Below are 27,826 nucleotides of genomic sequence, written 5' to 3'. Positions count from 1 at the left end.
TTAGGTACGTACCGTCGCAGGAATACTCGGTGCTTGCGAACATGCGTAAGCGCAGCGAGGGCGTACACGTTACAGCGGTGCTCGTTTCGCGGCGCGGTGGACGCCACCCCGCGCAGGAACGGGACGGGCGCTGATCCTCTCTGCTCCGTAAACACAAATCCGCCGCCACTGTCACCACGACAGAGGGCTTTACCTGGCAAAATTACAAGCATTCTGAGCATGTGTCCATCTCTCGAAGTTTCCGCCTGCTCGAGGTGCAAAACTGGTGGAGGGGAGCAGAAACGATCACAGCGCTCGCTTCAGCTAAAAATGAAACTAACGTTGTTGACATGTTGAGCTGTCTGATTGTATGGTTGTGTAGTAAGCATTGATTGTTTTTAAGATAGATTATGGTCCTAACAAGATCCCAGGTTTGACTAAGAAGAAGCTACTAACATGAACTAAAGAAATCGTGACCGTAAAGTAGGTACTAGTATGTGAGTAATAGTCTGTTGTATATTAGTACATTACTGCAGAGGCCATGAAGTAAGGGATTGATGGTCGAGTTCGGGGTAGACGAGTAAACGATAAACCGAGTCCAGCAATCCCTGTTCTGGCCGAGGTTTGTATAGTGCTTTTCTCAAACAATGTGAGGAAATATTTCATCCATCCATCCATCCATCGCATCGCATTCGCATCGCATCGCATCGCATCGCACCGCATCGCATCGCTTCGCTTCGCATCGCATCCCATCGCATCAAATACAAATACAAATACAAATTATTTATTGCGGACTTTTGAATCCATCGCGTCGCATCGCTTCGCATGGCATCGCATCTCATCGCATCGCTTCGCATTGCATCGCATCGCATCGCTTCGCATCGCATCGCATCGCTTCGCTTCGCATCGCATCGCATCGCATCGCTTCGCTTTGCATCGTATCGCATCGCTTCGCTTCGCATCGCATAGCATCGCTTCGCATCGCATCGCGTCGCATCGCTTCGCAACGCATCGCATCGCATCGCTTTGCATCGCATCGTATCGCTTCGCATCGCATCGCATCGCTTCGCATCGCATCGTATCGCTTCGCTTCGCTTCGCATCGCATCGCATCGCATCGCATCGCATCGCATCGCTTCGCATCGCATCGCTTCGCATCGCATCGCATCACTTCGCATCGCATCGCATCGCATCGCATCGCAGTATCGCAAATGCTTACAGAGTAGTGGTGGTTGGCTGTTCGTAATTTTTCCTTTGTCAGTTTAATGTTAGTAAGCAAAATTAAAAAGTTAGAGCAGCGGACAATAATGGATTTTCATACATACTTCATGGCCTAGGCCAAGAAGTTATGTAGGGAGGTGGTAGGGAGCCATAAATGAAAAACTTCATTTCTCCATTTCGTGACATTAACGCATACATTTCCGAGCATGTTTGAGAAAATTATATAAGGATGTAGACGGACCTTTCATGTAGTTACGTTTTTTTTATTTTGAATAAGGTAATAAATAAACAAACAATTTTGAGGAAGGCCCATGTCCAGCAGTGGACGTCTTCCACAATGATGATGATGATCAAAGTTCTTGTTACCGGTAGTGACGCCTGCGCAGATCTTGTCGCTGGTGATGTAGCGGAGGAAGCTCGCGTCAGCGCTTTTCAGACACTCCTCAATACTGACGGTGGGCAGCTCCACGAAGTTGAGTATTTGTGAGGGACCTCCATCTTCCTCTGTCAGCCCCCAGCCCAGGACCTGGAAGAAGAAATAAGGGTAAAAGGACAGAGCACAAAAGGCCACCCATGCTGTAGCAAGTGTTGTAGGTACTCGTATTTGATTCGTTCAGGCATTACTTTTTCATATTATGGTCTAATGGTCTCTCCGGAAGACCAGCGCTGACTCCATCCGAGGAGTCTGCATTTATGCTGAGGCGGGACCATTTCGGGCACACAACATAGTTGTACTACTTTGTATATCACCTTTTTTTTGTATTTTGTTATTTTATGTCTTGAATAATATTTTACATTTTCATTTTGACATTAAACTTTTATCGTTCAGAAAACACGTCAGCATATCTGCATGGGTCTGGGTAAAACACGTATGTGTTGCACAAACGTAATGGGTTTTATTTCAGTCAGTATTATATTGTGCTCAGTCTACGGCATACTAACAGTTCCTAAGTTTCCTTCCTTCAATTGTTCGTTGTCAAAATCTTCGTCGAAGTTGACACAGGCCGGACGGACCGCCTGGCTGACCGTGAACTCCTGAGCCAGAAGCAAGACGGCAATATCCTCCTGGTAGCTGGTGGCTGCGTCATGGTATCGGACTGGGATGTGGATCGCTGACACCTGAAACAGGGAAATGATTGGACACCGATAAATTTGTAGAAGGTGCTATAGTTCGATTTACTCTTTCTGTATAGTTAATATAGGGAGTGTAGTGTAAAAAGTGTAGTCTGAAATAGGTCGGGCGGGATTAAGCAATAGCTAGAAGACAGACAACGTATGGATAGATGCTAAACAGTAAAAGGGTGAATAAGTTTGACTTTAAGTCAGTAAGTCTTTCTGTCGGTGGTATCGTAGCTCTCAAACAGATTGACCATTTCAATGCGGTTTTTTAAGTTACCTAAAGCGTGTTTCCTTACGTTGGTTCTTAGTTATGCTTCATTAAAATGGGTTCAACCATAATAATATTTGTATTTTAACGAACTTTCCTTTTCAATTTTAAATTACCTTAGTTTTTGTACTCCTATTTTAATAATTCTTCGAACGATCTTCTACCACCTCCAACATTACGGCTGACCTGATGATTAGGAAGCTTATCTTCACGCCGGTTGGATGGTTGGCAGAAAAGGCCACCTGGACCTTGCCTAAACAAGTGCTAATTTCAGGGCGGCACAGTACGGTCTGGGACTGACTCATCACCGCTTACACCAACACCTTCTGCACGGCTGCCTGGAACCGAAGCCCCTAGCTGCCCTTCCTCTTCTGCAAGGGCTGCTGCTGCTTGCTGGCCCTGGAGCCCCTATTGCCTCCAGCCTTCGTCCAGCACCGGCGACCTGCGCTTCGGACCCTGATCCAGGGAAGCCTGCCCAGGAAACGCCTTCCAACTCAACTCTTTCATATCCGCGACCCTTCGAGTTTCTGATTTCTGTCAGTAAAGCCTTAGGGGCTACATACTTATACGTCTAAAAACTTGCATTTCGTTTTACTCAAATTGAACCCCTAGAGTCTTACTGCTCTACCCTGACATTATTACCTCAACGGAAGGAGAAGTCAACAACATTGATATGATAAAACAAGACTTACAATTGGTATCAGAACACGTCCTTGCTGAACAATGTCCTCCCCATGTAGAACGCCACAATGAACGACAACTCGCCAATCACATCCATGCTCGCAACTGTCACGATGTCGTCAATCCACCTGGTGGGAGGCCTGCCAATGCTTCGTCTTACGGTTCGTTGTCACTCAAGTACTTTTCTCCCCAAACGGTTCTGTACTTTGAGCGATGTGGCCCGTTGCCACTTCAACTTGCATATCCTTCGAGCTACGAGTATGTTGGTCCATAGATACAAGATACATGTAAATTATATAAATTTAACAGTAGGTCACAAAGGAAAATTAATATAGATAAATATCATGAGGCATTATTGACACCTATTGACCTAGTCCCAAACTACGAGTACTATGGGTACTAAGCAACGGATAAACATACTCAAATAGATAAATACATAGGTACTTGTTGTGTCTTTATAAAAATATGGCTCTGTCCATTGGAGGACAATTTTGCCAGTGTCTAGTAGGTTTTGCCGTTGTACGGTAAAAAAAATCTAGAAAACGAAATATGAGAGGTAATGGTGGATGAACATATTAAACATCCAAGACCAGAGAACAAACATTCGTATTATTCACACAAATGTCTGCCCCGGCCGGGAATCAAACTCGGGGCCTCAAGCTGCGTAGTCAGGCTCTCTAACCACTAGGCTATCCGATCGCCGGTAAATTGTCACAAAATGGTTTCAACTGAACATAACATACTTGTGACTTCTGGCTAAAGTTGTCTTGGAGAAAATCCCAAGGTCGGAACCGCTTGCCGGTGCCCACCGCAAAATCCTCTGCTGGCATTGCGCCTTCAACGTCACTCCAGAAGCAATGCGCCGCTATAAATATTGCAATCGTTAGTCTAAAATTCCTTATTTTTACACACACACACACACACTTAAACTTGTAGTTTTAAGATATCCATCCATACTAATGCGAAAGTGTGTGACTTTCACGTCGAAACGGAGCGACGAATCGACGTGATTTTTGGAATAAAGATAGTTTAAATAGACATAGGTTGCCGCGTGCAAAAGCAAAATTTATGTATATATATATGTTAATAACTTTTGTCAACCGCACCGAGGCAGAGGGCCAAGATACAGGCCATATATTATGAAGTTCAACGCTGACGCTTATATTATTTAATACGAGAGTGAGAAGGACGGTACGATACGAACTTCGATTTTCGGATTTCGTAGTAGCCCCCAGGCTTAGCCTAGTTTGCCCTCTAGCGGATTAGCGGATAACAAAGTTGTATAAATGTTGTTTCTTTTTGTTATAAATTATTTTGTATTTATATTTGCTTACTTAAGCAAGGGGGTTCAAACTTTGCTTAATTTTTACTGACATCGGGGATGCTGGCAAACAACTAAAATTCAGCTTAGGTACAGTCACGTGCATTAATATGTAAACGATTCCCCGTTTGCAAAATTATATATATTTACACAAGATTTTTTAACTAAGTACACACGCATAACATTGAAACTTATGTACCCACGAAACCCACAAAAGTAATGTACTTAAACGATATTTTTAGGAAAAATAAGTAAACAACCTCAATCTTAATATTGTATACGGTTTTTGCTCCCTTTTTTAAACATACGTGACGATTTCTAAATAATATCTACAACGCAGTGTCATTAACATGGTATACATTACGGTTCCTTAATTTTTCACAACAAATGTATACACGTTCTTGACGTTGCTCGTAATTTGCAAGGAAAGGTGGCAGTCACCTTTTACTACAAAGTCCCAAATCGAAGTTAGTATCGTATGTACCATCCCTCTCATTCTTGTATTAAATAAGCATTAGCCTCAGCGATACGATATGAACTTCGATTTTCGAATTTCGCAGTAACCCCACTGATTATCATTTCTTTTTCGAGTCGTCTACCATAGCTAATGCTAAGAACTATGTTTAGTCTAAAATTCGAATCCTTATTTACCGCCCTTAAGACACAATGTACTATTGCGAATGGGCAATCATTTACATAATTATGAATGCACGTGTCTGTACGTTACTTGACTGAATCCTGGGGGGGCGACTACGAAATTCGTAAATCGAAGTTCGTATCGTACCGTCCCTGTCGCTCTCGTATTAAATAATGTAAGGTAAAGATTTGTTAATATTATTATTATTATTATTTAGCGTCAGCGGGACGGGCGAGATAGCAAATTCGAATTTCGCACTTCGTATAGGGTCTGGAGTAGCTATTACCTGAAATGACAGCTTTCATGGTAACCAGGGTACCACCACAAATCTGCTTGTATGGAGTGAAGCGCTTGCTGTATACACCGACGTGCCACAACATAGAGGGGCCGTTTGTTGTTGGATGGTGCGCGCCGATAGATGTCGGTGTTGTCCGTCGTCTCTTGTGTTTGTCCAATTCATCGAATGGACGCACAGGTTTCCCTCTGATTAAGGCACGGCTGGCTGAAATAGATGAATCGCCAACTGCAAAATTTCGTACCTACCAACTTGATGCCGCGATGAAATGCACAACGATTTGCCATAAAAGTGATGCTAAGTCCTAATTTGATAGTCTGCCACGGTGGAACTTGCCGAAAGTAAAAAAAATAAAGTAATTTTTGGTGCCAAAAAAGGCGTGTTACCCATCTGATCTATATATACAAGGTGCTCGTGAGCATTGCGAGAGATTTCAATCACGCATTCCTGAGGCCATATGGAGTCGCTCTCTCTTTCTCTCTCTTCTTCAACCATTATCCACCCAATGCTGAGTGTAGGTCTCTTCCAATGCACGTCATTCCGTTCGGTCTTGTGCCCATCGCATCCAGTTCTTCCCAGCCACTCTAACAAGATCGTCAGTCCAACGCGTCGGTTGCCTGCCCACATTTCTGTGTCCCGTTCTTGGCCTCCACTCAAGCACCCGTCTACTCCACCTGTGGTTCTGCCTATTTCCACTTTCTGGTAGCAATGACTTGGGCTATGTCGGTAAGCTTTGTTCTTCTCCGGATCTCCGTGTTCCTAATTCGGTCACGGAGAGAAATACCCAACATCGCCCGTTCCATAGCCGTTTGGGCAACTTGGAGCTTGTGCATCATCTGCTTTGTAAGTGTCCATGACTCGGCTCCGTAGACCATGACTGTAAGTACGCATTGCTCAAATGTGCGGCGCTTCAGGTTAATGGGAATGTTGGTACCCTTGAACACATCAGACAATTTACTAAAAGAACCCCGGCCTATATAGGCGGATGCTGCGCTCAATCTCGCTATTTTGTCCGAATTTGTCAAGATTCAAGGTCTGCCCCAAGTAGACATATTTTTCTACCCTGTCTATGGTATGTCCATGCACGGTGATGTGATCTATGTCGGGGCTCTTGCACATTATTTTAGTTTTTGATGTGTTCAGCCTTAGCCCGGGTCCAGTCTTCCGCAAAAACAACTATGTGGTCTGTAAATCAAAGATGAGTAAGGCGTTCACCGTTGACATTAATACCTCTATCTGACCAGTCGAGAAGCTTTTCAAGTTTGGTTATATCACCTTTTTTATGAAGTAGTATCACGACCGCATTCTGCCATGCATGTGGTACTACACCTTCGAATAGGACCTTATAGCTTAAGTTGCTTGAGCACTGGCCTTCCTCCGTATTTAAGATACTCGTACGTTATCTTGTCTTTGCCTGGGGACTTTGCTGACTTCATGAGCTTAAGTGCATGTTTGATCTCCTACAAACTTATCTCAGGCAGGTCCTCGGTTCAGTGGTTCGGTCCTGATCAAAGGCGCCCTAGGATCCCTCCGCTGCATATCAGGCCTTGGTGTACAAGAACTGTATAAATTAGAGTAGTAATTCTCCACCACTTTCAAAACGTCTTCACGATTGGTTGTAACTAAGTTGTCTTCTGTACACAACTTATAAATTCGCTGAGGGGTCTATTCAACTGCTTTCTACAAACTTTTAGCTTTTTATGCTTTTCGATGGTTTCCAGAATGATCTTGTTCTTCCTCTGTCTCAGCTGCTGTCGTATTAGGTTTTTGATACGTTTGTTGATTGCAGGAAGGTCTTTTTGGTTTATATGGAGTAATAAATGTTAAATAAACCTAGGTCGAATTATGTTTTTTAACTTTTTTATTTTTTCATACATAATAAATACATAATCCCAGCACCTCCACTACTTTCATATAAACTTTTTTGCATAAAAATGGAAATATCTCAAAAACTAAGCACATTTGTACCTGGGTTCATATAACATTTATTACTCCTTATAGCCTCAGGAATTCGTGATTATAATCTCTCGTAATGCTCACGTGCACCTTGTATAATAAAGCTGAAAAGTCGAAAGTCTGTACATCGAAGATATCCAAAAAAAGGTTGGCTGGTATGAAATAATTAGAATTGTTAACAGAACACATCCCATTCCTACAGTTTTAGAATTTCTCTCTGTTTATCTGTTTGTCGTTTATTTGACCGCGCATCACGTGGAAACAACTGAACGGATTTTGTTGCAAACTTTATATTATGTCGAGAAAATCCCCGGCCACGTTATAGGCTTTAAAAATTCAATCCCTAAAAGGGGGGGTAGCTACACTCCATTGAGTTTAGTTTGCAGTTGCAACTGAATCTTAATATGAATATTATTGCTTGGTATCAAATTTCAAGATTCTGAGTTCGCGAAAAGTACCTACCCTGTCGGTTTTGATTCCCTTGTGTCGAAAATTTGCAGCATAAACGGCTGTATCTGTTAATTGAGTTAACTTAGAAGTGATTTTTTCACAGCTCCAAAGACAGTAGACTTGAGTATTTGATTTGAATTTCAGCTTGAACCTCCACGCGTTCCTGAGAACAAGGGTCTTGACAGACGGACAGCCGGAAATCTACATGGTTTGCTGCCAATAATTTGTTACTACTTAAATCGAATTGTTCCTGATTCGTCGTAATCTACATGCAAACATGCATCATAAACTAATCATAAGTTTTCTATAAAACGTATATGACAGATCTACCTGTATTTTCAAGTTAGGTAGTGGCATAAAACCTCTTCTTCTATTTATTTTTTTAAATATGTCTTTTCTGTCCTATAGGACAATTTCGCCAGTGCTAAAGTAAACTCTCTTTGAGAGGGATGTTGTACGGTGATTTTACTTTTTGCAACTTGATAGAAAAAATCCAGAAACCACGTGGAGACAACATGCGCATGAAAAAAAGTCAGACACGAGAGCAATATAGAATTTTGTGATCACTGTTCACTGTTAAGGTTAATCGCCGCATAGAACACTGTCAAAATTAAGATTGGTTGTTTGGAATCTTTTTGTATTTTTTATTTCAATTCCAAATTTTTACTTTTACGGTCATCCCGTAAAACCTAAATTGAAAATACAAAGTGAAATATAGATGCACAGAAAAACCAAAAAAATAAGACCAACACTGGGAATCGAACCCAGGTCCTCGGTATTCCGTACCGCGTGCTATACCGCTACACCACTGTTGGTCAACGGCACAGACAAAATCAAAACTACACACTACCAAAATTAAAACAAAATTATACTTCAACTAGCCAAATAAACAGAAATACCAAAATTAGATATTGTCTACATCCGCCATCTTCGAATGCTACAAATCGAATTGTCGGCGTAAAACCTGTTTCAATAAATTACTGACAGTGACAGTTAAAGTTTCTTTTAATTCATAAACAATCTAGGCTTGAGTCGATTTTGATTCTCAATTCGATTGTAATATTCGTGATTCAAAAAATGTATGGAACAATACTGTTATTATTTAATGAAATTACAAATTGACTAATTAAATTATCGCAACCAAACATGATTTTTGTTTTTAGGGTTTCGTACCTCAAAAGGAAAAAAACGGAACTCTTATAGGATCACTTTGTTGTCTGTCTGTCTGTCAAGGCCCTTTTTCTCAGGAACGCATGGAGATATCAAGCTGAAATTAATATCAAATACTCCAGTCTATGAATTTTCGACACTCGCAAGGGAATCAAAACCTGCCTACAGGGTACTTCCCGTGAACTCAGAATCTTGAAATTTGTTACGGTACGGATCAACGTCTTAGAGCCTGAGATAAAGAAAAAACTGCGAAAGGCTTAAATGTTTAGTTATCACATAATAAAAAAAATAAAAAATAAAAATTTAATAACGTGCACGGAACCCTCGGTGCGCGAGTTCAGTAGAACTACGCGAGTGCGAGTACGCACTTGGCCGGTTTTTTGAAGATAAAACCAATGCCACATAAGTAGCTTCGTGAGTAGAATATCGTTTTCCACGCGATCAAAAGCCTTTTTGAAGCCGAAGTATAACACGTCGGTCGACCTGTGTTCTCCTATCCAAATGCTCAGAAATGGAGTCAACCACAGTCAGCAAGTTGGTATAGACAGAATGTCTCTGTCTTAAACCGTGTTGAGCTTCACAAAGGTAGGGTTTGTTTTGAGCTGTGATACGCTTACTCAAGATGGACTCGAATAGCTTAGCCATGGAAGAGAGAATGGCTAGATAGGGCTATGATCCTCGATACACGATGCAGCATGAGACTTAGGAATAGGTCTAATGCGTGTATTCTTCCAACGGTCCGGGTACACACCAGTAGAGAGAGCCAAATTGAAAATGTGAAGAATTGGGGAGCTAAGCCATTCTTTGCATCTTGCATCCCTTTAGAATGAACGCTGGAAAATTATCTGGCCCAGGGGAAATATGGGGTTTTAAGCAGCCTAAGTAAAATTTGGACGATATGAATATGCTAGTACCTAATAGGTCTTCAGAGATTATTTTATTATAATCAAGCCGAGGCACCGTGGGCAGGAATACATCACACGCAATCCCATCGTAGGTCACTAAACTTGCGGCTGAACCTCATAAGCCTGGGACGACCTGTCGTTAATATCAGCCCTCAGCTTGGAGAAGTCAGCATAAACAGCGACGTCCGTCACCCGTACGCTTCCATTCTCGGTGAAGGGCAGACTTTTGCGAGATTGCCTTTATCAAGTCCGCAGTAAACCAGACTGGGTAGCACCTACTGGATATGGAAGATCTTGGTTTTTTTGGTAAGTACACAGGTAAGTATCATTTCATACAATTCATTTCACCTGATTTAAAGAACGACTTACTATGACACTTCTGAAATTAATTGAGTAAGGAGTGCATAGTCACCTCGATGTAGATGAAAGTTCCAGTCATAATAATCAAATTGATTATTTTCCCCATTATTGTCGGTCTGACCGGCTCGAGCGGATCCTAGAGATAAAAATAAACCTGAAACTGAAATAGGTTTTGTTAAACTTTTCACTTCAACGCAAGCTTTTTTTTTACTGTATTTGCATTGTCATCCGAACTAAATTTGCACTCCTAAATCAGAAATATATCAGGTCGAAATAATTCACCATCTTTATTTCGACCTTCCCGAAATTCAATAAAATTTAAATCATGGGGTTGTTGTTAGGAGCGTAGTGTGATAGGTACCAAAAAGTTTAAAGTCGATACCATTAGCCGTTAAAGGATTCACTCCTGTAGACTCCTGCGGAGACAATCCCGCTCAGACCACACAATTTCTTTGCCACATTATGGTTATGTCACCGAATTTATACAGGATGATTGGTTATCGAATACATTCTTTTTACGGGCGTGTAGTACAACTTATTTGCAGTAAAAAATTACATGTACCCTGTCCGAAAATAGTTTCCAAGATACTTATTGGTGAATAAAAGATTTTTCACAAAAAAATCAGAAGAAAAAAAATAAATTGTAATTATTTCAATATTCTTTTATGATGATGAAAAGGACCAAAAAGTAGTCAGTTCATTACAAACAACTAATTAAATAAAAAGAAAGTATGACACCCAATATACAAAGTACTGAAATTCTTTTTTGATTAATTAGCTTTCCTAAAAAAGCACAGCGTACTAGGTCCGGAACAGTTTGCAGCATTTTAAAAATTCTCTTCCTGTAATTACATTAGCACATTTCGTACACTTTGTTTTCTTGTTGCCACCCGAAGAAGCCATGCTTTAAGATTAATAAACATTCACAATTGTTGTATTAATAGTTATTTATGTGGCTGGTGCATAATGAGAGGCATTAAAGTACGAGTGTTTCATAATAAGATCACACGAGTGTTTTAATGCCTAATTATGTATAGCCGCATACATAACTTTATCTACATGCATATCATAAGTTTTCTATAATATGTTCAGATATGGCCTGTATTTTGACTTTGACTTTGACTTGACTGACTTTGACTTTGACTTTGACTTTGAATAATAATTATTATCTACATGCATGTCATAAGTTTTCTACAATATGTACAGATATGCATTGTTAAAAAAAGTATTACCGATACTTTAATGTAAACATTAAGATGCACTGTACTTTAATGTGAACATTAAGATGCACCCGCAGATACCAGGTTCTCCGAAACACATAAATAACAAAAAAGTGTAAAATAAAACATTAAATTAAAAAAAAACAAAAACCCGACTGCCAAAACTAAAAGGAAGAAAATAAGTCTAGTGGTCTAGAACTCTGTTAAGTACTTAGCTAATTTAAAGTTCAACAGTCGGGACCCAAAAAACTCTTAGTAATGGGTCCCGACTGTTGAACTTTAAATTAGCTAACTACTTAACAGAGTTCTAGACCACTAGACTTATTTTCTTCCTTTTAGAAAAAAAGAAAGAAGACAAATAATTGATAAAATTACAAAATTAAACGGTTCAACTTACGATTATAAGTCAACTTATAATTATCTCTACTCACCTATTAATATCACGTCGTACGAAAACATATTTGGATTGTTTTTTGCTCTTATTCTGTATTTCCATAAATTGCAACCTGTTTGAGGACAGTCAGCGCTCGCGACGACGGGCACTGGCCTTGTGGCTGTGGCTAGAGGCTTACTGCGACTCGTCTCGTATGATAATGATCATTGTCTCGACTGGTTTTACACCTTGCAGGCTTTACACGATTATATAGACGATATACACGATCATTAGTCCCACTGCAGAACACAGAGGGACTAATACGAAATTCAAAGTTCGTATCGTGCCGTCCCTCTCTCTCTCGTATTAAATAATATAAGCGTCAGTGGGACGACAACACACGAAGTTCGAATTTTACACTTCATCAAGCGACCCGTTCGTTGCTTATCTCGTATTTTTTTCCATTTTTTTTAAATGTGTCCTATATGGCATTTAAATAATAAAGAGTCAATATCTTATTTGTTTTGTATTTAAACCTAAACCCTAAAGTCTAAACCCTTCTCCGATGCAACTCTAGATCAATAAAAAATAAGATTGTGTTAAAAATTACATTTTTAATACAAGCTTTTTGGCTGACTGTACATATTATTGACTGTACTTGCATTTTCATCTAAACAACATTCCATACCAAATTTCGAGTCGGTACCATTAACAATTGAGGAGTTCGAACGAAGATATTACAAAGGGTAAATTGTGATCAGGTGTCGGAATACCTAGAGAAAAACAGCATCTTGCCATTCTTGCCTGCAGGGCTACTACGAAACTCGAAACTCGAAGTTTGTGTCGTGCGGTCCCTCTGACACTTATACTATTTAATACGAGAGCGAGAGGGACGGTACGATACGAACTTCGAATTTCGTAGTAGCCCTGATAAACTGCAGTCAGGTTTTCGCAAGGGTCGATCAACTGCTACTGCGTTACTCGACGTAGTCGATAACGTCTTACAGGCGAGGGAAGCTGGTAGAGGTACCATTTTGGTTCTTTTGGATTTTTCTAGGGCTTTCGATTACATCAATTTGCCCTTGCTATTATCTAAGATGTCATATGGATTTGATGCTACGGTGATTGTGGTTTGAGTTACTTGTATGACGAGCACAAGTGGCGGAGTACAAGGCGGAATGCATAGTGGTGCCTGGCGATTTCGCAAAGGGCTGATAACGCATCCGTAACTCAGCTTATGGATGTCCATGGGCTGCGGTGATTGCTTTCCATCAGGTGATCCGCCTACTCGGTCTCCCCTTATCATATAATAAAGCTTACTACGCTATGATAAGTAGTTTTAGTTTTAAATTAATTAAAGATACACCATCTTGATTTTTCTAGATTTTATTACTTTATCGGCGTTATTTTGAAACATATAAACTCATGCAAAATTTGCAGCGCTACTGCGCTAACCAGTCTGTTAACTAAGCCGCAGTGGAGGGTCATATAAAACAGTCTCTTTTTAAGAAGTCGTAGCATTTTGGCAGAAACAATTGCACGTCACTTGAACTGGCTGGCAGACGGCAGGTTCATTGTTGCTGTACCTGGCAGAAGAGAAACACAATTTCACAACCAATTAAAGATTAATTAATTATGAGGTCCATCCGGGTAGCTATAGACTGTAGAGCTACCCAACTAGTTATATGATGGCTCGCAAGGTATTACTACTCGGATGATAGATATACTAAAACTCAAACATGAGAGACAAGGGTTTAGACGACCAGATGGCCTAGTGGTTAGAGAACCTGACTACGAAGCTTGAGGTCCCGGGTTCGATTCCCGATGAAAAATACGAATGTTTGTTCTCGGGTCTTGGGTGTTTAATATGTATTTAAGTATGTATCTATATCTATATAATTATATTTATCCGTTGCTTAGTACCCATAACACAAGCTTTGCTAAGCTTACTTTGGGACTAGGTCAATTGGTGTGAATTGTCCCGTGATATTTATTTATTATTTATAACAGTGACATGGTAAAGTGTAAACATATTTTTGACCTCGACTATAAATGGTCTTATAGTAACTACAAATAAATTAAACTAATCGTTTTACCTAACTTTCAGGGCATCTGCTAAAGGGTAATGCCTCCTGCACTCGTCTTCCAAGTTTGGGATGTATCTGTAGAAAAAGAAAAGTTTATTTACAACCACTTTACAACACTCTACTGTAACTTAGTACTCGTAGAACAGTCGCAGGAACAGCTATCGACAATCACAAACAAGATGATGATGATGATGATGATGTGATCCTGTTATCCCTCACTAGGGACATAGGGTCGTAGAAGAGTTTCGATCTTGCGCGGGGTCTTCCAGCAAACAAGATAAAGGTGAAAAACTTAAGATGGCCCCGTCTAGTATGTACCTATCTGAATGTACGCCGGAGCTATACAGTCTTATTCCACTAGCTCCTTTCTTTCACAGGTCAACCAGAAGTTGGCGTGGTCTTCACCCTTATGTTGTCAGCATCCCTAACATTGGCACAAAGCGTTTTCGCTCGTCCTTTAATATCCGGACAGCTCAGGAGTGGAATGCACCGCCAGCTTCTGTGTACCCTGATCGCTACAATCTGGCCGTCTTCAACTAAAGGGTGAATGGGCATTTTATTAGGCAAGCGTGTTCCGTCTTAGTCCACATCTTCGCTTATCATCAGGCGTTTATAATCAAATACAAGCCTATTTTTGTGTAAAAAAAATATCGAAATTATGTTTTTTTTAATTTCGGACATCAACTTCTCTATACTAAGGGAGACTGACACAGATATCATCGAAAACACTAACTCTAGTCTAGCTCTTGATCAATGTCAATTGTCCACAATGCTTCCAGCCTCTCAAAAGGTGCCATCATAATTTTATTGTGCATTGGAAACTGGAAAATAGCGTTCCTTTCCGTCTAGCACCAAGAGCGATCGCTCATCTTGCATCTTGCTCTACCCCAGGGCCGGCACTGGCTAGTAATGAAATGCAAAATTCAAACTTCGTACTTATCATGCCGTGCCGCTGACTTTTATAATTTTATATTATTTAATACGAGAGTGACAGGGATGGTACGATACGAACTTCGATTTTCAAATTAGGATGAGAGAAACAAGATACGCATTGGCGTCGCTTCGCTAGGTAGCAATAGAGAGCGTTACGTTCGAATGTTCGCGATCCCATAACGACAGAGTAGACACACGCACACGCCGATGTGTTTTTAGTAGATATGCTCCCTCAAGTGAAAGAGCCCCACGTAACTTTCCACGGAAAATATTCGACGAGTGGCGTGCATGGGTGAGTTCTGGAGTTGACCCAATGCACGACTATGGCGTAAAGCATTTTCACATCGCAAAAAAGGGATACGCTTCCACTAGCTGAGGCTGAAAAGCACGGTGTCGCTGAAAGCCTTGGCAGGATTCGCTTGGCGGACTCTAGGTACGCACCGTCGCAGGAACGCTCGGTGCGCGTGAACATGCGTAAGTGCAGCGAGGGCGTACGCGTTGCAGCGGTGCTCGTTGCGCGGTGCGGTGGACGCCACCCCGCGCAGGTACGGGACGGGCACGGATCCTCTCTGCTCCGTAAACACCAGTCCGCCGCCGCTGTCGCCACGACAGAGGGCTTTACCTGGCAAAATAACAAGCATTCCAAGCATTTGCCCATCTCTCGAAGTCGCCTGCTCGAGGTACAAAACGGGTGGATGGAGGGGAGCCGAAACGAATACAGCGCTCGCTACGGCCAAAAATGAAACCAACGGTGTTGACATGAGCTGTCAGATTGTATGTGTGTTTAAGATAAATATGGCTCTAACAAGATGTGTTTGTTATGAACTATAAAAACACTAACAAAATGACACTTTACTGACTGCGAATTCTATAGTTAAAGTGTAAGTTAAAGTGACAGTGGAGGGAGGGGGAGGGGTTAGGAAAAGTAGGAGGGGGTCATTTGGTCCACCTGCCTAGGAGACAAATTCAAACGGGGCCTCCCACGTAGAAGAAGCTACTGACATGAAGTAAAGAAATCGTGACCAAAGGTACCAAAGACGTTTTCCCTCGCATATAAAAGTAGGTAAGTACTTAGTATATGAGTATAGTAATTATATGTATAGCATCACTATTACTACTTTGTTCATTGCACCTTGGTCCGCGAATGTTTGATGTATAATAATTATAATTTTAGTCTGTTATATATTTATTATTATTATTATTATAAATATTAATACTTTGCCAACTTGTTACTCTTTAGGAATAAGAACTGCCATTGTAACTCGTAGTTTTTACATTTTTAATTATTTTAAATAAATTTGATGAAGGCCCATGTCCAGCAGTTGACGTCTTCCACAATGATAATGATGATCGAAGTTTTTGTTACCCGTAGTGACGCCTGCGCAGATCTTGTCGCTGGTGATGTAGCGGAGGAAGCTCGCGTCAGCGCTTTTCAGACACTCCTCAATACTGACGGTGGGCAGCTCCAGGAAGTTGAGTATTTGTGAGGGATCTCCATCTTCCTCTGTCAGCCCCCAACCCAGGATCTGAAAGAAACCATTGAAATGTTTCATGAAATAAGCGTAAAAGGACAGAGCACAAAAGGCCATCCATGCTGTAGTGAATGTTGTACTCGTATTTGATTCATTCAGGCATTACTTTTTCATATTATGGTCTAATGGTCTCTCCGGAAGACCAGCGCTGACTCCATCCGAGGAGTCTGCATTTATGCTGAGGCGGGACCATTTCGGGCACACAACATAGTTGTACTACTTTGTATCTCACCTTTCTTCTTTTTTGTTATTTTATGTCGAGTAATATTTTTCATTTTCATTTTGACATTGAAGATTTTTCGTGCAGAAAACACGTCAGCATTTCTGCATGGGTCTGGGTAAAACACGTATGTGTTGCACAAACGTAGTTACTTTGCACGTGTGATAGTGGAGGAGCAAAGTAATGGGTTTTATTTCAGTCAGTATTATATTTTGCTCAGTCTACGGTATACTAACAGTTCCTAAGTTTCCTTCCTCCAATTGCTCGTTGTCAAAATCTTCTTCGAAGTTGACACAGGCCGGACGGACAGCCTGACTGACCGTGAACTCCTGAGCCAGAAGTAAGACGGCAATATCCTCCTGGTAGCTGGTGGCTGCGTCATGGTATCGGACTGGGATGTGGATCGCTGACACCTGAAACAGGGAAATGATTGGACACCGATAAATTTGTAGAAGGTGCTATTCACTCTTTCCGTATAGTTAATATAGGGAGTGTAGTGTAAAATTGTAGTGTGAAATTCTGGGTCGGGCGGGATGAAGCAATAGCTGCTAGAAGATAGACAACGTATGGATAGATAGATGCTAAACAGAAAAAGGGTGAATAAATTTTATAATTGTCAAGGTGTTATAAGTTTGACTATAAGTCAGTAAGTCTTTCTGTCGGTGGTATCGTAGCTCTCAAACATATAGACCATTTCAGTGTGTATTTTTTACGTTAAAGTGAGTTTCCTTACGTTGGTTGTTAGTTATGCTTCATTAAAATGGGTCCAGTCATTTTAAAGATATTGAAATTTGAAATGACAATGTTGGGGATTTTTCAACTTTTCTAATTTATACACTAGGTGTTAATTAAATATCTTTTTTTTTAATGTTTTATTACCTCAGAACTCCTCATTTATGAACCGATTTGAAAATTTATTTTTTAGAACGTCTAGAAAGGCTTTCAATTAGGTCCCATAAGCAGCAAATTAGGATCTGATGATCGGATCTTAAGGAAATCGAGGGAACTCTCCAAATATTGTAGGGACACCTATGGTAATTTGGATATATTTAGCAGTAACTCGTGCATTTGCTCTTGCAAAACATAATTTGGTGAAGTGGAACTGATGATGAAGACCAGATTTGACCAACGGAACTACTACTCAATGACAAGTATTTCACGGGTTAAATTTAAATTATCATGATTAATATACTTACCTAGATAAGCGACTAAGAAGAAGCTTTAAGTTAATGATTCTTTCGAACTGATCTGATGCTGAAGCCAGAAGGTAGGCAACGGAACTCTGTTATAAAACAACGTAACTAAGTCGTGCTTGGGCTTAATGGAATCGTTGTGAGATGTACTTTGGCTAAGAATCACTAAAACGTGAGAAATAAACAAAATTTTTAACAAAAAAGTAAAACCGACTCCAAAAAAAATAAAATATAAAAAATGGAACCGACTACAAAACCCTTGAAAATATTTTTCTAGGTAATTACGTACTAGCTCGAAGTCGGTGACTCAGCACGACCCAGCAGGAGGGATTGAAACCTAAAGTATATAGATGAGGTAGACGACTATTGTCCCACTCCTGCTGGCTCGTGCTGAGGCACCAACTTCGAGCTAGTACGTGCTTACCTAGAAAAATATTTTCAAGGGTTTTGTAGTCGGTTCCATTTTTTGTTATTTTTTTATTTTTTTGGTGTCGGTTTTACTTTTTTGTTAGAAATTTTCTTTTTGAAGTCGTAGTTGCAGTCGTTACTTTTAAGACGGGGCACAATAAAAAAGGATTTAAAAACACAAACACGACCTAATTTAAAACAGTGTAATTGAGTCTACTCTCGATTTTGAGCAAACTACTTTCTGGTTTTCAGTTAATTAATTAACACCTTGTATATTGATGGAGGTAAACGAGCAGGCGGGCCAAGGTCACCAGATGAAGTTTAACTAATGTTCGATTCACTCTTTTCGTATAGTTGAAATAGGGAGTGTAGTGAAATCAAGAGGTCAACATTAAAAATGGCTCGATGGTAAAAAACAGATAGATGCTAAACAGGAAAAGGATAAATATTCTGTAATAATTATTACCTCAAGGGAAGGCTACTACGAAACTCGAAACTCGAAGTTCGTGCCGTGTGGTCCCTCTGACACTTATACTATTTAATACGAGAGCGAGAGGGACGGTACGATACGAACTTCGAGTTTCGTAGTAGCCCTGCAGGTCCTTTAACCACTTGGCTATCCCGGTCGCCGGTAAATTGTCATAAAATGGTTCAGTTTCAAATGAACGTAACATACTTGTGACATCTGGCTAAAGTTGTCTTGGAGAAAATCCCAAGGTCGGAACCGCTTGCCGGTGCCCACCGCAAAATCCTCTGCTGGCATTGCGCCTTCAACGTCACTCCAGAAGCAATGCGCCGCTATAAATATTGTGATCGTTAGTCTAAAAATCCTTATTTTTCGGAGTTAAAAAACTGCTTCACACACACACACACACATACACTTAAACACGCGGAAGTTCTACTTAATGTGTGCCCACAAAATTGTGAATCCATACTAATATTAAGTATAAATGCGAAAGTGTGTGTTTTTGTATGTTTGTCCGTCTTTGACATCGAAACGGATCGACGTGATTTTTGCCATAGAGATAATTTATAGACCAGAGAGTGTAAAAGCTACTTTTTATTCCGGAAAAATGCAGTTCCCGAGGGAACAGCGCGTGAGAACTGAATTCCACGCAGGCGAAGCCGCAGGCAAATGATAGTTTGTGTATAAATATTTATTAATTGCTTTTTTCAATCGCATCAAAGTCAAAGTCAAAATATCTTTATTCAATTTAGGCTACAACAAGCACTTATGAATGTCAAAAAAAATCTACCACCGGTTCGGAAAAACCTCTGCTGAGAAGAATCCGGCAAGAAACTCAACGAGGTATATATATTTTTTTAAAACAGATTTACAATATTATTAAATGATATGTATACATCACAAGTATTTAACACAACTTTATTTTTAACACAGCAGGTTCGCTGTTTAAAGGGATCGCTAATGCGGATCGGAATTATTTCCAAATATCCCTGTCCATGATATAATCATTAACTTTATAATACGCCTTTGATATTAATGTCTTCTTGACAATAGATCTGAATTTTGTATCCGTTTCATTTATAATATTTTTTGGAATTTTATTATAAAAACGTATGCAATTTCCCAGAAAGACTTTTTGGTTTTAGCCAGTCTGTAAGATGGAACTTTAAGCTTCCCTGTGTTTCTAGTAGCCTTTGGCTTATCGACGTTAGTGGGAAAATCACATATGTTCTTCCTAACACACATGATTATTTCAAAAACATAAAGCGACGCATAGAGGCAGAGGGCTAAGATACAAGCCCTATACCACGAAACGCAAAACTCGAACTTCGTATGTTGCCGTCCCGCTGACGCTTATGTCATTTAATACGCGAGTGAAAGGGACGGTGCGATACGAACTTCTATTTGCGAGTTTTGTGGTAACCCCTCAGGTCATATACCACGATACGAAGTTCAAAATTTGAACTTCGAGCCTGGAGTAGCTGAATTGTTACCTGAAATGACAGCTTTCATGGTAACCAGGGTACCACCACAAATCTGCATGTATGGAGTGAAGCGCTTGCTGTATACACCGACGTGCCACAACATGGAGTGGCCGTTTGTTGTTGGCTGCGCGCCGATAGATGCCGGTATGCTCTCGGATCCAGGTGACGGATATAATATATGGAATGGTGGCACAGGTTCCCCGTCGATTGCTCCACTGGCGAATTCATCTTCGTCGTCGTATTCTGGTTGTTCTGCAAGAGATGATAGATGGAAAGGCCAAGATGCTCTACAAGAGTTTTCTTTGGCACGTGAGTTGTCATTGGTTTAACGAAAATACAAATCAATATAATTCTTTAGGTATTTTATAGGAAGACGTTTCTGTTTTTTTTTTAATAATTGTTTTTAAATTATGATATGAAAAATAGCAAAGTTAGTCACACTAATAAGTATTTACTATAAATGCGAAAGGTTGTAAATCGGTATGTTTGTTTGTTACCTACGTCTTCACATCTTAACCGCTGAACCGATTTAGATGAAATTCGGTGTACAGATAGTACAAAACCCGGGGAAAGGACATAGCATAGTTTTTATCCCATAAAATTGCATAGTGCCCGCGGGATAGCAATAAACGAATTCTACGTGAACGGAGTCGCGGGAAACAGCAGTGAATGAATAAATTGACGTAATATTGATGTCTTCGATTTTAATTAGAATTAAGTCTGGACTATATACAAAAAAAAAAACAATTTATTAAATGACTTCCTAAAGCGTGTACTATTAAGAACCTATCCTTCTGTCCAATCCTATACTAAACAGACTGTATATGGCGTTAATATCGTAAGGTCCGTTCGACACCATTGAAATTTGCGTCAGGTTTTGATTATGAGAGATGATGACTTCGTTTTTTTTGCATTAGAAAAAGGTTAAGGTAACGGCGCCTATTACCTGGGGTATTGAAATCGACGGTCATCACCGCGGCAATTTAAAATACGCATTTTATAATCAAACCGATAGATTTCTTAAAAAAAATATTTTACAAGATAAAAGCTTATTTAGTCGACTCACGTATCTATTAGCGCTAGTGTATGTGAATGAATCAAACATCTCGCTATTCGTGATTTTCCGAAATGGCACCGACGGAAGAGAATTTGCCATACTAACGCGTGACACCACATACAAGCAGACTCGAATCTTATTTAGTGTTTTACAAAATATTTATGGCAATTGAACTAATGTTATAGTTTTTAAATGGCTTTTTATAGTTTTTTGTACAAGTTCTGAATACTTTTTGTACATTTTTGGGCCCGGAAATACGATTAAAATGGAAAATAAAATACAACGGCGATAGGCGCCATTTTTAACTGTTGATTGTAATACCGTGGTATATCACGGTAATAGTTAAAGTGGTAGTTTTGGTTCTTCAAGCTTTATTTTTGGTATAAATTATCGTTTATATAATTTGTTACAGTTATTCCAATCTTGATCTATTCACGCTTTTAAAAAACTATTTCCGTGGTATGAAAAGTATTAACAAACTCTTAATTTTTACCAAAAACTTCAATACTGAATTTGTAGTTTCTATAGAAACCGTTATTTTGCCAAGTTGTTTAAATATTGCGATGAAATTTTATATTTACTTACCAGTTATGTAATTTTGGTTATATGCCAAGGATGTAAAAAGTATATTTGATTTGTAATTCAAACACAACTCTATCCTATAGTTTTTATAGGTCGGAATTAGATTTTGCAATACTCCAAATTAAGCCAATTAACGATGGTATGATCGCATAACCCTCGGTAATAGAATGTTTGGGAATCTATTACCGACCCATTCAATTGTCTTTGGGTCGGTAATAGGTTCTTAAAGAAGTCCCTATTACCGAGTGACATTTTATTTTTCTGTTAAAATAAGTGCAGATTTTTTTGATAAAGTTGTGACTTTTACTCAGCATGCATACATCAAACTATAACTGGTGGCATGAGCATAATAAAATACAATGGGCTGGATACACTATTCGAATCATACTTTAGTTTTTTATTTAAATTTTCTCAAAAAATATTTGATGTACAATATATTATACAGAACCAAAGCCACTACCCTTTTTTAATCCCTCGGTATTAAGTTCCAAAACATGTGTCGGGTTCCTTTTACCGATGGTAGAAAATTGCCGTTTTTTTATACCCTCGGCAATAGAAGCTCAATTCGCGGTAATGGAATCACAGCCTGTCCATTACCACGGTAATAGAAGATTTGGGTATTTTGATTTCAATAATTATTTTATCAAATACTAATAACTAAAACGAGCCCAAAAAGTTAAGACACTGAAAGTTCAATAAACGCTCTTAAATAAAAAAAATATTCTCGTTTGTTAAGGAGCTTTGATACCCTTAATTTTTGGGACTCATTTGAAAACTTCCTTAAGTACCACGGTAATAGGCGCCGTTAGGTACCTTAAACAATCTTGACGAGTATTTTTATTGAAAAACGTTTTAATAAACCCGTGTGGTGTCGGGTTAGAATTACACCTCTCTAGAGTCACCTCTACATTTCTTCCGTGGATGTCGTAAGAGGCGACTGAGGATATAGGTTAATTAAGGTATACTGTAGGCGACAGGCTAGCAACCTGTCACTATTGTACCGTTTTTGTCAAACTTAAAACCTAAAAGTGCTAAATGTGGCTCCGAAGCGTTAAAGCTTCGTGTGCTCTGCCTACCCCATTTGGGAATACAGGCGTAATGTTTGTGTGTGTGTTTGTTTTAATAAAAACTGTAACTATTAATTTTATGATACCAAAAGATGTAATAGTAGATTGTTCAACAAGGGACTAAAACAAGCCATAATGACACGAGATGTTTAGCCACCCGATCAGAGCGAGGGCGATTTGTTGCGCGGTTTTTTTCTTTTCTTTTATTGTTTATGAAGTGACGCTTCAAAAGCTTGTATATTTAGCTAACAGTTTCGAACTTGAAAACTATTTTAAACAAAACTAATTGGACTTTGCATAATTAAATGAATTAATCCTTAATACATTATATTTAATGATTAAATAGATTCATATTCTTAATCATTAATTGTTTCACGAAATTAATTCTTGTACTTTTTTAAATATTTCTGCACAATTTTCATTTTGAGGTTATTTTCACGCTCTAAAAATCTGCCATTCACAAACACCGTGTTGGCTGTTTAGGGGTTTCCAACGTAAATAAAAAAATACTTTAATCCCTAGAGAATTAAAATAGGAGCTTTAGTCCCGATATGACGAGACTAAAGTAACATTAAAGAGCATGAGAAGTGAAAATAATATATTTTTGCCTGAGACGTTGTTATAACGGTCATAGTATGATACGATGTAATGCGTAGAGACCTAAAATAATACATACCATTATTTTGACTGTAGTCTGACGTTATATTAGGGTAAAATTGCTTCATTTCCTCATTATCGTCGGTTTGACCGGCTCCAACGGATCCTAGAGATAAAAATAAACCTGAAACTGCAATAAGTTTTTGTTAAACTTTTCACTTCAACGCTAGCTTTTATTTTGTTGACTGTATTTTTACAAGTATTGCCATCCAAGCCAAATTTACACTCCTAAATTAGAAATATATCAAGTCAAAATAAAATAATCCACCATCTTATTTAGACTTTCCTGAAATTAAATGAAATCTAAATCAAATTGGGATATTATTTTGAGTTGATCTATTTAATTTAGGTATTAGGAGTACGGCATACTAAATACTGGCCACTTACATTTCGTTAGGTCTTAATTTAAAAAAAAAATATCAAAAGTTTCACGGCGGAATATTTAATAAACTCTTTTCAAATATGTAAATGATAAAAGCGACATAATATTAGGGATAGTAAAACCAAAATTATTTCTATCAAAAGTTTTACTATCCATATGTATGCCGCGTGCACGTTTCTTTAAAGAGATTTCAATCATTAGTAATTCGTTTTAAGTCTTGTTGCAGAAAAATGTACCTATGGTAAAGTATTTTATGTAAAGATATCTCCATGTTCTCCCACAGCTATAATTTTGAAAAAAATACATGTTATATCTCACTTGTGAGTGTATTACTGGTGAAAAAATTAGAGCTGTTTCTAAAGTGGAAGTAAATAATACAAAAATATGAAATCTTCAGTCAGCATTTTTTTCATTTTTTTCTATGACAATGAAAATGTTATTCATGTCAAATATGTAATGAATGTACAATATTTGTGATGCACGCTTAGATAGGTTGAAAAAAAAAGATATTGAAAAAAAAAACATATTTTCTTTTTTCTTTTATACAAAAAACTATTAAGTTTGGGGGGCTGAAATTTTGCCAATTTATAGAGCCACACCATCCATAAAAATTACGAGCCCAAACTCGATGGGGGCAGAATCACTTAGCTTATCCTGCCTGGCACGCCCTTTAGAAACCTCAATTTAAGTACAAATAAATACGAACTTCGCAGATAAAACAAAAAATTATCATATCATTACGTTAGTTAAGAAAGCAAGATAACTGACTTTTGTTTGGTTTTTTTTTTTAATTCGGGATGGTAGGAAGTAAGTACCTATGTTAAATTTACAGGGAAAGCAACGGCTAAGATTGCTTGAGAATTATTAGTACCTACTTAGTTTAAGATTAAACAATAGCAGCCTAAGGTATAAAATATAGCTAAACTTGGAAGATTCCGTACACAATACGAAATCCTTAGAAAAATATTAGGTAGGTACTTGATTTTTTATTTTTTTCGTAATGGAACCCTATTTTGGGCGTTTCCGACACGCTCTTCGCCGGTTTTTTTTCTCAAAATTCTCAGACTGAGGCCTTAGGAATGGTAACTCTAAGTCAAAATAACCTACAAAAAAGCCTGGATAAGTACCTCCAGGTTCTCATGATGGAGCAGTTAGGTTAGTTACGATCAAAGCTTAGTTTTTAGTTTTAAATTACTTATAATTGGTAAAATTCAACGGTTGAACTTAAGATTATAAGTCAACTTATAATTATTTCTACTCACCTATTAATATCACGGCGTATAAATACATAATTTGGATTGTGTAATCCTCTTATTCTGTACGAGTTATGACCATAAACCGCGACCCGCTTGAGGACAGCGTGCGCTCGCAATGACGGACACGGCCTTGTGGCTAGATATTCTTGCTATATTCTTGCTCGCATGATGTAATATTATGTTCATTGTCTCGACTGGTTTCATACCTCAGTAGGCAATTAAAATTGCTAAAAGTGGCTCCGGAGCGGTAACGTTTCTTGTGCTCTGCCTACCCCATTTGGGAATACAGGCGTGATGCGGGGCTTCATCTTAAGGCGCGGGAGCTCGTGGGGCAGACAGTTCTGGTTGCTATGCAGTTCATTCTCAATGGTTCTTGAAGGCATGTACGTAATAGGCTTTATTACGTAACAGTTGCATAAACTACCCAGCCAGCAGTCCAGCAGTGGTATAGGGGTTATAGCACGCAGCACGGATTGCTGAGGACCTGGGTTCGATTCCCAGTGCTGGTCTATTTTTCTGGTTTTTCTGTGCATCCATGTCTCAGTTTGTATTTTCGATATGGTTTCACGGGATACCCGTAAAAGTAACAAATTTGGAGTTGAAATAAAAAATAAAAACAGACTCCAAAAAAACAATCATAAACTACTATTGTCAATCAATGGTTGCGAAACAAAAAAGACTGGCGATAAAATTTATTGTTTGCAGTTGGCAATAAAGAGCGCTGCTGCTCGTTCTCATGTCAGTATTAATCGTCTTTCACGACACCCGCGGGAAGTGTCCGTCATATTCCAAAACCAGGGACGATACGGCACTGTGTATGACTACAAGACCCTAAAGAAGGGATTAAGCATGGTGGTAAACAGAATGAAAGAAAAAAATATTTTAAAATAGTTTTTATTCAGATTCTGAAAAAGATTATTGCTACATGCTTAGACTAGTAGTAGGCTATAGACTGGGCGCCGGCGGGTAGCGGAGCGGAGAGCGTTTTATCTGTTCATTGCTTACATCACACCAATAGGAAATATTACTGCAATGTTCTGCCGTCAGAATGCAGCACTATGGCACACACCGGAAACACATTTCTGAATGCTTTAAATGTCCGTAGGATGCCATAATACCATATTATTTCAATTATATTTTTAGAAATATAGCTCTATCTATGTAAATATCATGTTATTTTGTTACTAATAAATTGTCATGATCCGTCATGGCGACAAACTATAAAGAGAACTGACGTTGTCATTGCGGTTTGTTTACGGTTTGTGCTAGTGTCGCCCCCTGCTGCGCAGAGTTTAGCGTAATATTCCCTATTTTGACCATTTTTAGCCCCCCTCTCGTGCCATACGTACCTATTGCTAATCCCCCCCCCTTCCTAAATGTGTGACGTAATTCATGGATGATACCTTGAGAGTTTCCTGACACAAATGCCAAAGAAGTCAAACACACCTACTATACTAGCCCAAACTAACCTGTCAACGAAACTCATTAACAGCATGCATTTTCATGGCATTTTTTTGACCTGTCATAGTGACTTCTCACTTATCGACTTCCGATATACATATAAAAATAAATAAATAAATGTCACGGGACAATTCACCTAGTCCCAAAGTAAGCTTAGCAAAGCTTGTGTTATGGGTACTAAGCAATGGATAAATATAATTATATAAATATAGATACATACTTAAAGATATATTGAACACCCAAGACCCGAGAACAAACATTCGTATTTTTCATACAAATATCTGCCCCGACACGGGAATCGAACCCGGGACCTCAAGCTTCGTAGTCAGGTTCTCTAACCACTAGGCCATCTGGTCGTCAACACAACATACATCACACATACATGTATCGATACACAACATAGGTGCTAAAGAAGATTAAAAGTAGAGGTAAACAATAGGCGGCCTAAAGAGCGATATCTTCCATTTAACTTTCGAGCAGTTGAAAATGTCAAATAGACATATGCAATGAACAATGAATAGATAACAATTTCTAATTTAATAATTTCAGTTCAGTTTTTATTTCCAATTTCATGCTGTAATTCTTCTGTTGTAATGTTAACAACTGTTCTATTAATATCTGTATAAAAGGAATAGTAGATTTGTTCGCTCTCTGTCATTAACTACTCGCTCCGCTTCACGCCCCGCTGTCCGCCCCGCTGCCCGCTGGCATCTAGGTTGCGGCCTTGTGCATTTTATTATTGCAGTGTCATTTTATGATAATCCCTGCGACTCGGGATCCGGGCAATATAAGTAAAAACGTCACAAAACTGTCATTTTTGATTGGGACATTTTTTAAACCATCGTAATCGATTGTGCTTTTGATTCTGAGTAGGTTTGTGTGATTTGTGTGTGTTCTTACAGTGTGGAGGTGGAGGAACTGCATGAACACGCATATCTTGCATACACTTAGCTATCACAAGGTCGCGGGTGATCAAAGAAGTTCTTTTAGTTCATTCATGGACCTCCGCAAAGTAACGCCTGATTCAATAAATGAGGGCTATCGCGTATGAATTCGCCGCTAGAGGCGCTAGTGTAGCGTGAGGTCT

At 39.1% G+C, this 27,826-nt stretch overlaps 2 protein-coding genes across 6 annotated transcripts in view; both read right to left on the bottom strand.

Annotated features, from left to right (window-relative positions):
• The window catches only part of LOC141442620 (coagulation factor IX-like), a 69,212-nt gene extending 56,994 nt beyond the window's left edge, over positions 1-12,218 (bottom strand). Inside the window, exons 1-7 of one of the 4 annotated variants that reach the window (XM_074107643.1) lie at positions 12,013-12,218; positions 10,414-10,521; positions 5,512-5,727; positions 4,011-4,132; positions 2,142-2,318; positions 1,566-1,725; positions 13-193 (exon numbers count right to left, since the gene is read on the bottom strand). In XM_074107643.1, the coding sequence (XP_073963744.1) occupies positions 13-193; positions 1,566-1,725; positions 2,142-2,318; positions 4,011-4,132; positions 5,512-5,727; positions 10,414-10,521; positions 12,013-12,040 (992 nt within the window). In that variant the 5' untranslated portion in view covers positions 12,041-12,218. The remainder of the gene's footprint in view (positions 1-12; positions 194-1,565; positions 1,726-2,141; positions 2,319-4,010; positions 4,133-5,511; positions 5,728-10,413; positions 10,522-12,012) is intronic. The other 3 variants (XM_074107642.1, XM_074107641.1, XM_074107644.1) reach the window with 3 other exon arrangements.
• A 1,106-nt stretch (positions 12,219-13,324) lies between these two features.
• LOC141442619 (trypsin eta-like) lies at positions 13,325-25,427 on the bottom strand. 2 transcript variants are annotated; one of them, XM_074107640.1, is made up of 9 exons: positions 25,285-25,427; positions 23,660-23,764; positions 20,287-20,529; positions 19,004-19,125; positions 16,963-17,139; positions 16,341-16,500; positions 15,416-15,596; positions 14,051-14,116; positions 13,325-13,540 (listed from the first exon to the last, which is right to left on the bottom strand). In XM_074107640.1, the coding sequence occupies exons 1-9, from the start codon at positions 25,310-25,312 to the stop codon at positions 13,459-13,461; spliced, it is 1,164 nt and encodes a 387-aa protein (XP_073963741.1). In that variant the 5' UTR covers positions 25,313-25,427; the 3' UTR covers positions 13,325-13,458. The 2 variants fall into 2 exon arrangements, with proteins under 2 accessions (XP_073963741.1, XP_073963740.1); XM_074107639.1 differs by having other exon boundaries at positions 23,660-23,770; positions 25,285-25,426.
• Positions 25,428-27,826: the final 2,399 nt, after the last annotated feature.

The sequence above is a fragment of the Choristoneura fumiferana genome, chromosome 26, assembly GCF_025370935.1.
Source record: "Choristoneura fumiferana chromosome 26, NRCan_CFum_1, whole genome shotgun sequence".
In the NCBI taxonomy this organism is placed as follows: domain Eukaryota; kingdom Metazoa; phylum Arthropoda; class Insecta; order Lepidoptera; family Tortricidae; genus Choristoneura; species Choristoneura fumiferana.
This window is presented reverse-complemented; position numbering and strand designations above follow the sequence as displayed.